The sequence below is a fragment of the Gordionus sp. m RMFG-2023 genome, chromosome 2 (genome assembly GCF_954871325.1).
Source record: "Gordionus sp. m RMFG-2023 chromosome 2, tfGorSpeb1-WG-v2, whole genome shotgun sequence".
Classification (NCBI taxonomy): Eukaryota; Metazoa; Nematomorpha; class Gordioida; order Chordodea; family Parachordodidae; genus Gordionus; species Gordionus sp. m RMFG-2023.
In genome coordinates this window covers 13415159-13430249 of record NC_088776.1, presented here as the reverse complement: position 1 = coordinate 13430249, position 15091 = coordinate 13415159, and the positions used below count along the sequence as shown (strand labels likewise).

General features: G+C 23.6%; 2 protein-coding genes across 2 annotated transcripts; both read right to left on the bottom strand.

Annotated features, from left to right (window-relative positions):
• Nucleotides 1–2120: 2120 nt before the first annotated feature.
• Nucleotides 2121–3128, bottom strand: LOC135924088 (all trans-polyprenyl-diphosphate synthase PDSS2-like). Its single transcript, XM_065459136.1, has 4 exons — nt 3007–3128; nt 2615–2792; nt 2340–2555; nt 2121–2138 (listed from the first exon to the last, which is right to left on the bottom strand). The coding sequence occupies exons 1-4, from the start codon at nt 3126–3128 to the stop codon at nt 2121–2123; spliced, it is 534 nt and encodes a 177-aa protein (XP_065315208.1).
• A 1872-nt stretch (nt 3129–5000) lies between these two features.
• LOC135924649 (all trans-polyprenyl-diphosphate synthase PDSS2-like) lies at nt 5001–10727 on the bottom strand. The gene is made up of 5 exons (XM_065459740.1): nt 10541–10727; nt 10367–10501; nt 10144–10330; nt 9872–10102; nt 5001–5399 (listed from the first exon to the last, which is right to left on the bottom strand). Exons 1-5 carry the CDS (start codon nt 10705–10707, stop codon nt 5172–5174), a joined length of 948 nt encoding a protein of 315 aa, XP_065315812.1. The 5' UTR covers nt 10708–10727; the 3' UTR covers nt 5001–5171.
• Between the last annotated feature and the right edge of the window lie 4364 nt (nt 10728–15091).

Below are 15091 nucleotides of genomic sequence, written 5' to 3'. Positions count from 1 at the left end.
TGCAAATAATAGGCCTAAAACTGCAGAACTTATCAAAGATGTTTTAGGAAAACAATTAGTTACACCTTGTTGCACTAGATGGAATAGTTTGTATGATAGTCTTCATAGTTTATTAAAATTTAAAGGGGAACTTCCTAAATTATATCAAAAATTAGAATTTCCTAAATTAAGAGATATTGAAATTCAATATTTAGAAGAATATTGCAATATAATAGCCCCATTGGCTATAGCGATTGACAAAATACAGAGTGAAATCAACTGCTATTATGGAGAATGAGCTCCAATTTTAAATGTCGTTAAAAAAAAATTACAAATTTAATTCAAACCAATCTACAATTTTGCAAACCATTAGCTACTGCCATAGAAAATTCTTTAAATAAAAGATTTAAAAATATATATGATTTTGATAACAATTTTAGAAGTGCATTTTTGGCAACTATTTCTCACCCCTATTTTAAAAATCGTTGGATTGATGGTGAAAAAGAAAAAAAATACCTTCAGGATTTGTTATTACATGAAGTTTTAATTGTTTTTAAAAATAATATTGAAATTAATACTTCAGCAAAATCTTCAATTGATGAAGATGATGATTACTTTTGCTTTAAAAGTACCACATCCAATTCTAATAATTCAATAAATGATATTGAAATAGAGGTCCTAAATTATATGAAAGATGACAGGTGGAGTATAAATATGTTTAATAGTTATAAATATATAAAAGAAATATTTATTAAATATAACACACAATTACCCTTCTCAGCCCCCGTTGAAAGATTATGTTTTGCTAATATGGTTAATAGACCAAATCGTCAAAGATTGAACGATAAATTATTTGAAAAATTAATAATATTAAAAAATAATGCTGATTTATGATGCTAATTTATTATTATTTACCAATTATATAATTATTAAATGGAATATCGCATTATCTTTTATAATAAATTTGTTATTTTCTACAGTTTATTTTAAATATTTTTTTATAAATTTATATTATTTGACTATTTAAAGTTTTTTAAAAAAGTATCTTGTATCTTAGATACTTTTTTTAAAAAATACAAGTATCTTGTATCTTATTGAAATTTTTCTAAAGTATCTAGTATCTGAAATACAAAATTTTATAAAGTATCTGTATCCGAATACAATTTTCTGGAAATTTGCCCAACCCTAATCGGATCTTATTAGCATGTAATCAACTATGGTAACCCTCCCCTGATTTTCGTAATGTTCTCTTTTTCTAAACATTACGATACATAGTATAATCTTCAAGTCACAAAACTCCAATATAATTTTACCCTCTGGGTTATGAGCGCCTGTATCGTCAATGACCTTGATATCTTTAGTCATATTTCTTAAGTGGTCGTTCAAATTCTTTCCTAGGAATGCAAATTAATTAGGTAGAATAACATATACTGTTTTAGCAAGTTGATGCTAAAAGAATACCGTATCCTATTCGCTTCTACTTGACTGTGGGGCATACATAGATAATATAAAAGGGTATTTCGTAAGATTCTTTGACATCAATGATGGAATCTATTCGTCTTTCGTGAATGTTAATTCCAACTCCAGACTCTCCCTTATTGATCCTTGCCAATATTCTTATCGTTTATTTACCACGTCTTTTCCATCATGTTTCTTATATCCAACATATGTCAAGTTCATGTTTGCCTAAAGCCTCAACAACATCTAACCTACATTCCAGGTACCCAATCTCAAAATCAAATCCCCCATTCTCTATTATGCTGCACACAAGTTTTTTAGGCCAGATGTCTTTTCTATAACGACCTCTTTAGTCGTTTTGTATAACATACCGAGGAATGGTAATTTAAAAATAAAATGTAAGAATCTAATATTTTTATCTCGAATTGTGATTGGTTTTCTTTCTATGGAAAAACCCCAACCAGCATTTTGTAAAAATATCAGTCTAGAGAAACAGGGAAACTTATTTTTATAATGATTATGTTCTAAAAATAATTACAATAAGTTTTAAAAATATTTTGCGAGAAAATGTAATATCTCTACTGCAAAATTTCATCGAATATTAAACTAACTTTTAAAGGGTTGAATAAATTGGTATCGGCCCCATGGTGTCGACAACAATAAAAAAAAGTCACGGGTTATTCTTAATACTCGATGTCGAACTATGATATAAAAAAACTAAAATTTTAAATAATTGTAATTAAAATCGAAGATGAACAAAAATTAAGTTAAAAATTTAATAAAAATATGTATAAAAAAATGAAAATTTTAAATTAAGTTTGCACATTACCGGTAACATTCATTATATGAAATTATTCAATAATAAATTTATATTTTAGTTATATATTTAAATTTATATATACTTCAAAAGCTGTTCCTAATTGATTTCCAAGATCAAAGGCCAAATTTTTTAAATTTGTAGGATGATTGACTAATATCAATGTAGAAAATGAACTGTGAGCTAATAAGTTATTAAACTTTTTATCTTTGATGAAATTGATATTAAGATTATGAATATTTCCATATTCTGTAAAATCCAAAACCATCAAATCTGCAATGGCATTATTCATCTCAAAAACCTTAAAATAAATTATAAAATCAATCTATTATGGTATTAATTTTATAATTTAGATGTAACTTCAAGTTTAGCTAAACCCCTGTGTACACATGCTAAAAGATAGTCCTCACTTATTATAGCTAGATTATTGCCCATTATTATTGATTTATCAAAAGTTTTATCTTCAAATTCAAATATGCCTTTATGTAGCATCCTGATTAAATATATCATCTGTGTTATTTCAGAGAGAGATCTCTGTCTTATTAATATTATAAACTTTATATATTATAATGTAAACTTTTGTGTAATGCCTTGTTCTTTTTCATATAATGTTGTATACCTAAAGTTTTTTGGAATACCAAATAACTTTGCAACTAATAAGATAATTAATCCATGCATTTCCACAATATTGCAGTCTCCAGATATAAGTTTTCTATATAAGAATATGAAGCTCATAAATAAATAATGTAAACTTTGTTTTTTCAAATAAAGGATGTTTGTTATTACGGATTTGCATAAAACTCAGAGCCATATTCGATATCTCGTCGTTAAATAAGTTTTTAATGCTCAGAAATGTAGGATTGTATTCAACCATCTGCTGAGCATTTGATAATATTTTCTTAAACGACTCTGATGTTATGGTCTTAGAATTGATTGATAATTTGAGATATTTCTGTAAAACTCATTTTAAGATGTGCAGAACACATTTCCGATTTTTGTGAAAGATTGAATTTACATAAATGAGTCTCATAAAATAAATGATTAATATTTATACAAATAGCCTCTAGCATTTATGTCTTTCGTAAAATAATTTTAAGAATAAATATAATTATCAAATTAATTCATAATTTGAGTACATACAGTGTCATTAATTATATTTAAAAATAATAATAATGCAATCAAATGAGTACCTAATCGTTTTTTATTATAAAAATAAAAGAAATAAGGTATTGTATTAGAATGCTGTATGTACAAAATTACCCCATTTTTTAACATTATTAATTTAAGGAAGATGAATTTTTTTTCATATTACGCATTCACCTCATCTAGAAGAATTTTAAAAAAATATGAGATGCCCCGATACCGATAAAGGCCGATAACTTTTTTTAGTAATACCAACTCATTGAACCCTTTAAAGGTTAGTATTTTTCAATGTAATTTTGCACTAAATATTTTTTAGAGAATTTATTAATTTTTTCAAAAAATAATTGAAAAAGTTGACTTTCTATTCCCAATTAAAAAAAATGAAAACAGTATGTATTTTTGTTTTGTGGACAGGAATTATTTTGGTGCGAAATGCTGTCAACACTATTTTTAGCTAAAAACATTTGTTTTAATTTATTATTTTTTTAATATCTAGCATTTAACTTTTTATGTGCCCACATCAAAAAATTTAATAGGAAAACTTTATCGAAGAACACGAAATAGATCTTCTTTTTAAATAGAAATATATTTGTGAAATTCTCAACACTTTATCACTGTTTTCTTAAAGTTTATAATTTTTGAAACAGGTTTTGGCAACCTTATGAATAAATATATAGTAAACGGATTTTTTAAAATAAATTTTTTTAATATATTACTTTTGATTTTAAAAATTCATTTTCCGAAGTTGGCATAAAAATCATTTTTATAAAGTTAAATACAATAAAAATCACTTAATTGAAATTCAAAGAAATTCTATATCATTTTATTTTTTAAAAAAAGAAATTTTTAGAATTTTCAAAAAAGAGTCTATTCCAATTTTAAAAATATTTTAGACACCTCCACTCTGATTTTTTAGGCCCAAGTTTGTCGGGCCAACATGTAAGCCTCCATCCTGATTTTTTTTATTAATTATAATTATAAACCGATTTAAGTGTATATAGAGGCCCCTTTTAGTTTGGGTAAAATCAAAATATTTAGTGCGGCATTCGAAGCCTTAAGTTATTAGCTGATTTCTTAATGGGGGACTACACATCTAATATCGAATTCCTATCAAAATATTATTTTTGGTAATCTGACAAAACGACATTGGAACATAAATATCCTTCTGCAAAAAGACATTACTCTGCAAATTAGTTTTATGAAAAATTTTAAAACGCTAAGAAATGGGGGGGGGGGAGTTAAAATATTAATTTTTGATGATAACAAGGGTTATAGAAATATTAAATTCATTTTTTTTTATTTCGCTTAATTTATGGGAGATATGGGCTGGATAAAATTAAATACATTTGTTGTAAAAGCATTTTTAAATCTTCTCTATTTTCTAAGCTTCCTAAAAATTAGGTTATATCTGTTTTTTGTCCAACTTGCCTACCCTTGGTACAAATAATAAGATATAGAAAAATAGCAATTTAAATCCAATGTTTATAAACTTATGATTCATATTGCAATTTACATTTTTAAGATACAACCCAATTTTTCATTTTCATAATTAAAATTCGGTTTATAAAAAATTTTAAATTGGAGAAATGAATGCAAAAATTATATGTATATCATAACATCTTATTACCATGCCTAATTTAATCCATATCTATATGAAGTATGGCTATAAATATGATTATTGTTACAAAGTTTGATAGATTTAAATACAAATAATTATTAAATAATTTATAAATTGCATATAAATTTTTGTCTTATGGATTTTATAAATAAATGTTTATGTATCATGATGAATGGTTGGTATATCTCTATTAGTATTGATTTGATTAATAGAATCAAGGAATGAATTAATGACATCTTTAAATATCGACTTTATGTTGGATTCTATTGAAGTGACAATTGATAATGTGTTTAAGGCACTTTGGAATTGAAAAACACAATTTTGCACTAGTACTGACTTTTGCACATTATTAAAATGTTTAGGTTCTTTGATTTTAACATATAGCTAAAAAAATTACAATAAAGATAAGCATATTAGGCTGAAAATTAATATTGAATTCTACATAGGGGCATTCTTTATATGACAAGTCATATTTTTTGCCCAGCATGGATCTACATTTTCAAGCTCAGCTCATATTTAAATATATTTTGAGCCAGGCCTGATTTAGATTTCTCAGATTTAGATCATCTTAAGACCCAGCTAAGGTTTTTAAAATTTAGAATGTATTTTATAGGGGTGTAACGATACCACTTTTTGGAGGCCGATCCGATATTCCAGATATTAAATTGATATCGGCCGATAACCGATCCGATATCATATCTAATTTTGTATTCTGTAAAGATACCGGTTTTAATTTTTAATATACTTTTTATTAGTACAACAACTATAATTTTACTATACCATAACATGTCATTTAAATATATTATAATAATCAGTTATAGTTAATATTCAATTCAATTGAAAATTATTTATATAATAAGTAATAATATTAATCTATTTACATAATTAGTAATAAACAAATATATTATGAAATTTGAAATTAATATTTAAAATTAATACATCAAAGATTTCTTTTTAGAAATACCAAAATTTCCAATTTATCAGAGATCGGTCTGCGGTGATGGGGACTGTTAATATCACTAACATCACTAAAAACAGATTCTGAAGAGATTAATGAACACTTTTTTAAACAGAATGCTAAAAAAAATAACTATATTGCAGAATGTTTATTAACTAATTATTACTATTAAAAAAAATTAAACATAAAAATATATTTCGATTTTATTTATAAAAATAAATGGTTTTTTAGATATAAATTTTTTTAAATTTTGTTAAAAGTGCCATTTTTTATCGGATTGGGAAATTTTATATTTGCTGATCGATATTTTAAAATGGGCGAAATATCGGCCCGATCCGATCTGATATAAAATATAGGTACATCCCTAATTAAAATACACCAATCTAAACTTTTCTTCAAATTTTCACGGAAAATGATCTTTACTAAGGATCAATTTTAATATGTTTTTAGACTTTCCAATTTCCTATTCTTTTATTTTTTAGATTTTAACAGCTTATGCTTATTTTAGATATTTATAAAAAAATTAAAATGAACCCCTTTCCCTCCAGTTGAAAAGGATTATGAATATATAATACTGACATTGCCTATGGTGGAACAAAAAAAAAATTGGGGAAAAAATGGGCAAGAAATTGATCATTTTTAAATAAACTAAATGGAAATCAGAATATAAATCAAAAAATTAGAGATATGAATGGCATAAAACATGCTTTAAGTCTAAAGGCACATCCTTTTATTGTGTTTTTAACAAATCTAGATTCTTTTTTAAGGATGACACTGAGTATGTTCATTATTAGGGATAAGCTCATATTAACTATCTGATCAGATTGGCACCGATATTTAGTGTTTTCAAAAAAAATATGTATCAAGCTAATATTTTTAAAAAACAGATCCAATATTTTTTTTTCATTGTTATGGGGTTATTTTAAGATTGTATATATAATAATATAATTTTTTTTATTTATCAATAATTTCAATATAATAAATTAATGAAAGAAACAAATACTATTTATTTTTTGGAATGTCTTAAAATATAGTTAAAAATTTTACAATATTTTTTGTATTATTATCTCCAGCAAAAAAAAGGATTTTAAAATATCGGGCATGACTAAAATACGCGTCCCCGAAAACTGTCCCCGGTCAAACGGGTTTAATTTATATAATATTAATAAAAAATCTTATTTAGCTTTATAAGATGAGTTAAAAAATGTTTTTTATGATTTTTAAAAAAAATGATAACTTAGTAAATTTTTTAAAAAATTATTTTTTTACATCAAAAAACTACGCGTCCCCGGTCAAGATACATTTTTTTTAAAAAATAAAAGCAGATTCATATTTAGCAAATGAATATAGAAAATGTTTTTTATGATTTAAAAAAATGATAACTTAGTAAAATTTTTAAAAAATTATTTTTTTAAATTAAAAACTACACGTCCCCAGTCAAGATACATTTTTTTTTAAAAAATAAAAGCAGATTCATTAGCTCATTAAATGGATATAGAAAATGTTTTTTTTTATTTAAAAAAAAAGTGGTAACTTAGTAAAATTTTTAAAATACTAATTTTTTACATAAAAAACTACGCGTCCCTACGTGTCCCCGGTCAAGATACACGCGTCCCCGGTCAAACGGGTTTAATTTATATAATATTAATAAAAAATCTTATTTAGCTTTATAAGATGAGTTAAAAAATGTTTTTTATGATTTAAAAAAAAATGATAACTTAAGTAAATTTTTTAAAAAATTATTTTTTAAAAATCTTATTTAGCTTTATAAGATGAGTTAAAAAATGTTTTTTATGATTTAAAAAAAAAATGATAACTTAAGTAAATTTTTTAAAAAATTATTTTTTTACATCAAAAAACTACACGTCCCTACGCGTCCCCGGTCAAGATACATTTTTTTTTAAAAATAAAAGCAGATTCATATTTAGCTCATTAAATGAATATAGAAAATGTTTTTTATGATTTAAAAAAAATGATAACTTAGTAAAATTTTTAAAAATTATTTTTTTAAATTAAAAACTACGCGTCCCCAGTCAAGATACATTTTTTTTTAAAATAAAAGCAGATTCATATTTAGCTCATTAAATGGATATAGAAAATGTTTTTTTTTGGTTTAAAAAAAAAAGTGGTAACTTAGTAAAATTTTTAAAATACTAATTTTTTACATAAAAAAACTACGCGTCCCCGGTCAAGATACATTTTAAAAAAAAGAAAGAAAAGCAGATTCATATTTAGCTCATTAAATGGATACAGAAAATATTTTTTTTGATTTAAAAAAAAGTGGCAACTTAGTAAAATTTTGAAAAAACACTTTTTTTCTTCATTTTTTGACTAAAATACGCGTCCCCGGTCAAGATAGATTATTTTTATAAAAATGAATATAGAATCGTGTATGGTTTTTTGAGGAGATTCCGAAAATGGTATTAATAATTTCGATTCTATATTCATTTTTATAAAAATAATCTATCTTGACCGGGGATGCGTATTTTAGTCAAAAAATGGAAAAAAAAGTGTTTTTTCAAAATTTTATTAAGTTACCACCTTTTTTAAATAAAAAAAACATTTTCTGTATCCATTTAATGAGCTAAATATGAATCTGCTTTTATTTTTTTTAAAAAAATGTATCTTGACCGGGGACGCGTAGGGACGGGTAGTTTAGTCAAAAAATAATTTTTTCGAAAAAAAATTAAAAAAAAAAAATTATAAATTCCATTTTCGGAATCTCCTTGAAAAACTATACACGATTCTATATTCATTTTTATAAAAATAATCTATCTTGACCGGGGACGTGTATTTTAGTCAAAAAATGAAGAAAAAAAGTGTTTTTTCAAAATTTTACTGTTGCCACTTTTTTTTTAAATAAAAAAAAACATTTTCTGTATCCATTTAATGAGCTAAATATGAATCTGCTTTAATTTTTTTTAAAAAATGTATCTTGACCGGGGACGCGTAGGGACGCTTAGTTTTTTATGTAAAAAATTAGTATTTTAAAAATTTTACTAAGTTACCACTTTTTTTTTAAATAAAAAAAAAACATTTTCTATATCCATTTAATGAGCTAAATATGAATCTGCTTTTATTTTTTAAAAAAAAATGTATCTTGACTGGGGACGTGTAGTTTTTAATTTAAAAAAATAATATTTTAAAAATTTTACTAAGTTATCATTTTTTTTAAATCATAAAAAACATTTTCTATATTCATTTAATGAGCTAAATATGAATCTGCTTTTATTTTTTTAAAAAAAATGTATCCTGACTGGGGACGCGTAGTTTTTTGATGTAAAAAAATAATTTTTTAAAAAATTTACTAAGTTATCATTTTTTTTAAATATAATAAAAAACATTTTTTAACTCATCTTATAAAGCGAAATAAGATTTTTTATCAATATTATATAAATTAAACCCGTTTGACCGGGGACGCGTAGTTTTCGGGGACGCGTATTTTAGTCATGCCCAAAATATCTAATGAGCCACATTCATCTAATGTTAAATGGCGTATTTAGTTAATTTTTAAAAATATAAGCTTATTGATTTTGCTCATAGATGGCAGAAATATATGATCTTATATTGGCAAAATTTTGAGGCTTAATTGATAATTATTTGGCAAAAATCTTGATTTAGCCCTATTTAAAAATCAAAAATAACATTCACCCATACACATTGTAAATATTTTAAATGAGATTTAACTTTTGGGGAAAAAAATAAATACACATAATCATTTGTAAAAGTTGGGTTTTTTTAAAATATTGATATTTTTAAGGCATTAATACAAAGAGATGGTAAAAAAATCTAAATATCGGATCAATTTTTTGGTAATATCAGATCAGATCAGTGAAAAATTTATGGATTGGCATAGTCCTATTATCAAATTAGTAAAATAACTAATTTTTAGTTATACTTCTAAAGCTGTTCCTAGTTGATCACCAAAATCAAATGCCAATTTTTTAAAATTTATAGGATGGTTGACCAAAGTCAATGTAGAATATGAACCATAGGCTAGCAAATTAAAAAACTTTTTATCTATTGATTGATTGATGATATTGACATTATTAAAATTTTGAATATCTTCATATTCCTTATACTCTAAGACCATTAAATCTGCAATGGCTTGAGACATTTTTTCAACAACCTAAAATGAATTATTTTTAAATAATATGTTTCAAAATTTACAGATGTATCTTCAAGTTTGGCTAAATCCCTGCAAGCACATGCTAAAAGATAGTCTCCACTTAATATTGCCAAATTATTACCAATTATTATTGATTTTTCAAAGGTTTCATCTTCAAATTCAAGTATACCTTTATGTATCATCCTGGCTAAATATATCATCTGTGTTACTTCAGAAAGAGATCTCTGTCTTATTAATATTATAAATTTAATATATAATGTAAACTTTTGTGTAATGCCTTGTTCATTTTCTGATAATGTTGTATTAGTAAAGTTTTTTGGTATACCAAATAATTTTGCAATTAATAGGATGATTAATCCATGCATTTGCACAATATTATAATCTCCATATATAAGTTTCCTATATAAGAAAATATTGAGAGCATAAATATTTATAAACTTAGTATTTTTAAGTAAAGGATGTTTGCTATTAATGATTTGCATAAAGCTCATAGCCATATTCGAAATTTCATCGTTAAATAAGTTTCTCATACTTAAAAACGAGGGATTGTATCCAACTATTTGTTGCACATTTGATAATATTTTCTTAAACGACTCTGAGGACATGGTCTTATAATAAAAAGATAATTTAGGGGATTTCCAAAATTTAATCATTTTAATATAATGAATGAATCCAACATTTGTCTAATGCTAAATGTTATTTTGGGCATCTGAAAAATGAAATGTTAAAATATTTTAAAAATTATGGAAATTATCGGTTTCTAATTATAAAAACTGTAAGTTTTATATTGTTGATATAATCAATTTGTTATATCTTAGCTTTCTTTTTAAATTGTTCAAAATTTTTGTCATATATCCTTAAGAAATGTTTCACTTTATTTTACTTTAAATTTATTATTCTTCAACACCTTAAATTAACCATAGGCGTAGCCAGGATTATTATAAGGGGGGGGAATTAAAAAATTACTGGGGGCGGGCCGGGTTACTTTAGTCTATATATAGTCATGAAATATTTTTACAAATTTTAATAAATAAAATAAGCCTGGAACAAATATAAAATATATTTTTATTAGTTTATATAAATAAATTACTTGTATTGTATATACCTTAATATAAAAGCATGGTAATAATTTATTCCAAACAATTATAAGAAATTTATTTATAAAAAGTAAGTAGACATATAGTTGATTTTACTCTATTATATAGAATTAGTTATACTAGGTAAAATTCCACTTTTACAGACATATTTGACAGTTAGAGAATATATTACAGTTAATAATTTAACAAATTTTACTAATCAATGCTCTTGATATTAAATATAACAACAATTTGCATTTAATTATTTAACGCCACCTATATATTTAAAATAAAAATTATATTTAAATTTAATCTTCATATTTTTCATCCCACAATGTCTTTAAAAGATATTTTCTGATGTCCTTATCAATATTTTATAGTTTTCTGTAAAATATATAATTCGCTATATTGGTAAAAATTATTTGATTGTCATTTGATAATTAGATATACTGTAAATCTACGACATATAATATTCCACTGTTTGTATTGTGCTTTAATATTTTTTTAATTTATGACTTAATTTTATCAATAGTTTTATAATTATATTTTACTTTTATTAAGATAAATAATTTAAAATTACTCACTTTATAAAAAATTATATTTGATATATTATATTATTTAGTAATTTTATGGATCTATTATTAATAATTATAATACATTTCACTTCTGTCTTAAGACTTATTTTTGGCTTATATTCCATTTATTAAAAAACATTTTTGGTTCATTTTACATATTTATAAATTTATTTTCTCAAAAATCTATAAATTATGATGAATAGTTTTATAAAAAAATATCAACTTTTACATTCTTTCTTTTAAATTATTATATAAGATATATGCATACATATTTGAGGGTCAGGGAGTGGGGGAAGGACTAAGGGGGATATTTTTTTATTAGTTAAAAATGATATTTACAAAAAGTGATAAATATCTGAAGAGGGGGGGGGGTGGAATTTCCCCTAGCCCCCCCCCTCGTGGCTACGCCTATGAATTAACCATTACTTTTTAAACGTTAAGATTATTCTTATTATCAACTAAGTATTCATTTTAACTTAAATAACTTTTATTTATCATTGTATATATATATAAATCATAAAAAGGAGATAAGAAAAAATAAAAAATGCAATTCATTATTAAACAAATGCAATTTTCTATCATTAAAAGTAATATAATGTTATCTTAAATATTTATGAATATGCCATCTACTAATCAATTTACATATATAACCTAAATCAAGGTATTTGTACAAGATATCAAAAATAAATTTTAACCCTTGTGATGTTTATAATGTGGTGTTTATTAATATAATATATCTAAAATGAGAAAAATGTACCTATATCTTAACAAAATCGTTTATATATTTAATCCATTACAATAAAATGTAGCTTTAAACCAAAATAAAATTTATTTAATATTAATATTTTATAACCATCTTAATAAACTATTTAGTGAAGTGAAACGTTAGTTTGAACATTTTTATTAAAATCCTTTATAACTATAAGTAATTTGATTATAAGTTTATACATACCTTCATGAAGAAGTCTTTAATATTTATTAATAATTGAAAAAAGAAACCTTCTAAAAAGAATGATAATTATTATTATATCTTAAATGTAGAATTTATTATATTGTTTTTGATTAAAATACACTATGAATGTATAAGATAGTCAACAATGGCTAATAAACTAAGTTATGTATTGTCGAAGAACAGGTAAAATATATTTATATGTATATTTTAATCTTAAATGGTGGTGACTTAAATGGTGATTTAGCAAAGATAAAACTGGCTGATTCATCCACTAAATTTGATAAATTCGATGGAGAACTAAATATCTCGTTATTTTTTTATTTGGAAAGCCAGTTTTCATTTCAAAAATGTAAGTCCAATTGAATCTAAATATAAATAAATTTTATGGAAATTAAAATATCGAATTAGTAGATCGTGTATGTTATCCAGATTTGATTGAAACGTTAAAGAAGAACATGCCAATACTATAAGATATTTATACCTATTTCAACGAATTTTGTGTCTAGATTTAAATTTAACAGACTTAGAAGAACAACGGAAGCTGTAACTAATTTGTTGAACAATTGGCAAGCGTTGTCAATATTTTAATGATATTGACGAGCTTTGTATCAGTTTATGGTTGACATGGAGATGCCGGAATTGGAAAAGAATTTGCGGGCTCTATAGTGACTTTTCAATTTATTTTGATGTGACATTTACTTATAAGTAAATAAAAATGGGGAATAAAAACATGTCGGTTGTCAATATAAATAATAACAAAAAAATATAATAATTATATCCATCCATTTGAAATGAATTCGTTTGATAAAGCCAAATACAATAATACGTTTGATAAGGGATATCATAAAGCCATATATGATAATACTTTTGTTAAACTTTATAATAAAGTTTAATATTATAAATGCGAGTTAAGTCATAACCGGGATGAAAGATGTCCAGTCACAAATGTAAAAAAATTAATCATTATGCAGTTTGTTGCAAATCAAACAACAGATATCATCAAATGATTCTATTTATAATATAAAAAAATTAAGGGGAAAAAAATTAACAAAACTTTCAAACTCTGTAAGTATATAAATCATATTACCCCAGCTACAATTTGACAGCTTATTATTGAGTGTAAATAGTTTACATTTACTGAGGTTAACATGTTTGATTACACTAAGCTTTTGAAACTTTTCTTATTGATCGAAAGTAGTGTTACGTAATCGGCTAAAAACTACGCCTAGGTCTAATTAGGCTTAGCCTAAAAAACGGCCTAACTTAATTAGGCTTAGTCTAAAAATCGGCTAAAACTAAATTATCAATATACCTAGCATTAATTATTATTATTTTTAGTAAAATAATATATTTTATTTATATTTTTTAATAATATATTTTATTATTAACAACAAATAAACATGATATGATTTAATATTTTTTATTCATATTATTAAATTATGAAAATGGATTTATTTATTTGATATTTTTTAAATAAAAAAAATGATATGCTGCTATTGTAATATTATTTTTGTTAGAATTTTAAGCAAAAAATATATTTTGAAGTTCAAAAAGATTTTTGAACATATTTTGATTTGATAAGAATTTTAAATCTTCTTTCTTTGCAAATAAATCTTTTTTGAGGAAATTTTTTGTGAATTTTATTATAAATAAATAAACAATCTTTTAGGTGAAATCTTTAATAATGTTTTTTTTATTATCATTTTTGAAAAATTAACCACTTTTTAAATATATAAATAGATAGTTTTTTCTGAATAATTTTTTTAAAAATATTTATATTAAACTTTTTTATGTTATTTTATATGATCTTTTTAAGGATAATATTTTTATGCGACAATTTTCATATATTTTTTTAAGATTTTTGAAATTTTTTGATATAAAGGGTAAAAATATAATTTATATTGTAATGTTAAGTTATAAATTCAATGAAGATGTTTTTTGGAAAAATGACAATTATCATAATCGGTACTTTTAAACATATTCAATTTTTTTTGATGCTAATGGCAAAAATATGTATTTTTAACATGTTAAATTAAAATTTCAATTAAGATGCACTATATAAAAGTGACAATTGTCATAATCGTTATTTTTATAGTTTTTTGAATTTTTTTGACGCAAATGGATTATAATATAGATTGAAAACATGATAAATTAAAATTTCATGAAGATGTATCATAGAAAAGTGACAATTGTCATAATCGTTACTTTTAAAGTTTTCCAATATTTTTTTGAAAAAATCATTCAAAGAAAGATATTTTGTATTGAAATAATTCGGAAAGTGCCCATTATTACAATCATCGTTCTTTAACTATTATTTTTTCTAAGAAATATGTTGGTACCTTTTGGCGAAATAAAAAAAATGTCAATTTTCATGCTCATAATTGTT

Bases quoted from the DNA above. Each gene is read 5' to 3' on its own strand.
- LOC135924649 (XM_065459740.1), bottom strand. From the start codon at position 10,707: ATGTCCTCAGAGTCGTTTAAGAAAATATTATCAAATGTGCAACAAATA. The intron at 10,502-10,540 runs GTTTATAAATAT...TTTCTTATATAG, and splicing joins CCTTTACTTAAAAATACTAA to GAAACTTATATATGGAGATT. The intron at 10,103-10,143 runs GTAAATTTTGAA...AATTCATTTTAG, and splicing joins CCAAACTTGAAGATACATCT to GTTGTTGAAAAAATGTCTCA.
- LOC135924088 (XM_065459136.1), bottom strand. From the start codon at position 3,128: ATGGTTGAATACAATCCTACATTTCTGAGCATTAAAAACTTATTTAAC. The intron at 2,793-3,006 runs GTTTACATTATT...AATATTAATAAG, and splicing joins CCTTTATTTGAAAAAACAAA to ACAGAGATCTCTCTCTGAAA. The intron at 2,556-2,614 runs GTTACATCTAAA...ATTTATTTTAAG, and splicing joins GGGGTTTAGCTAAACTTGAA to GTTTTTGAGATGAATAATGC.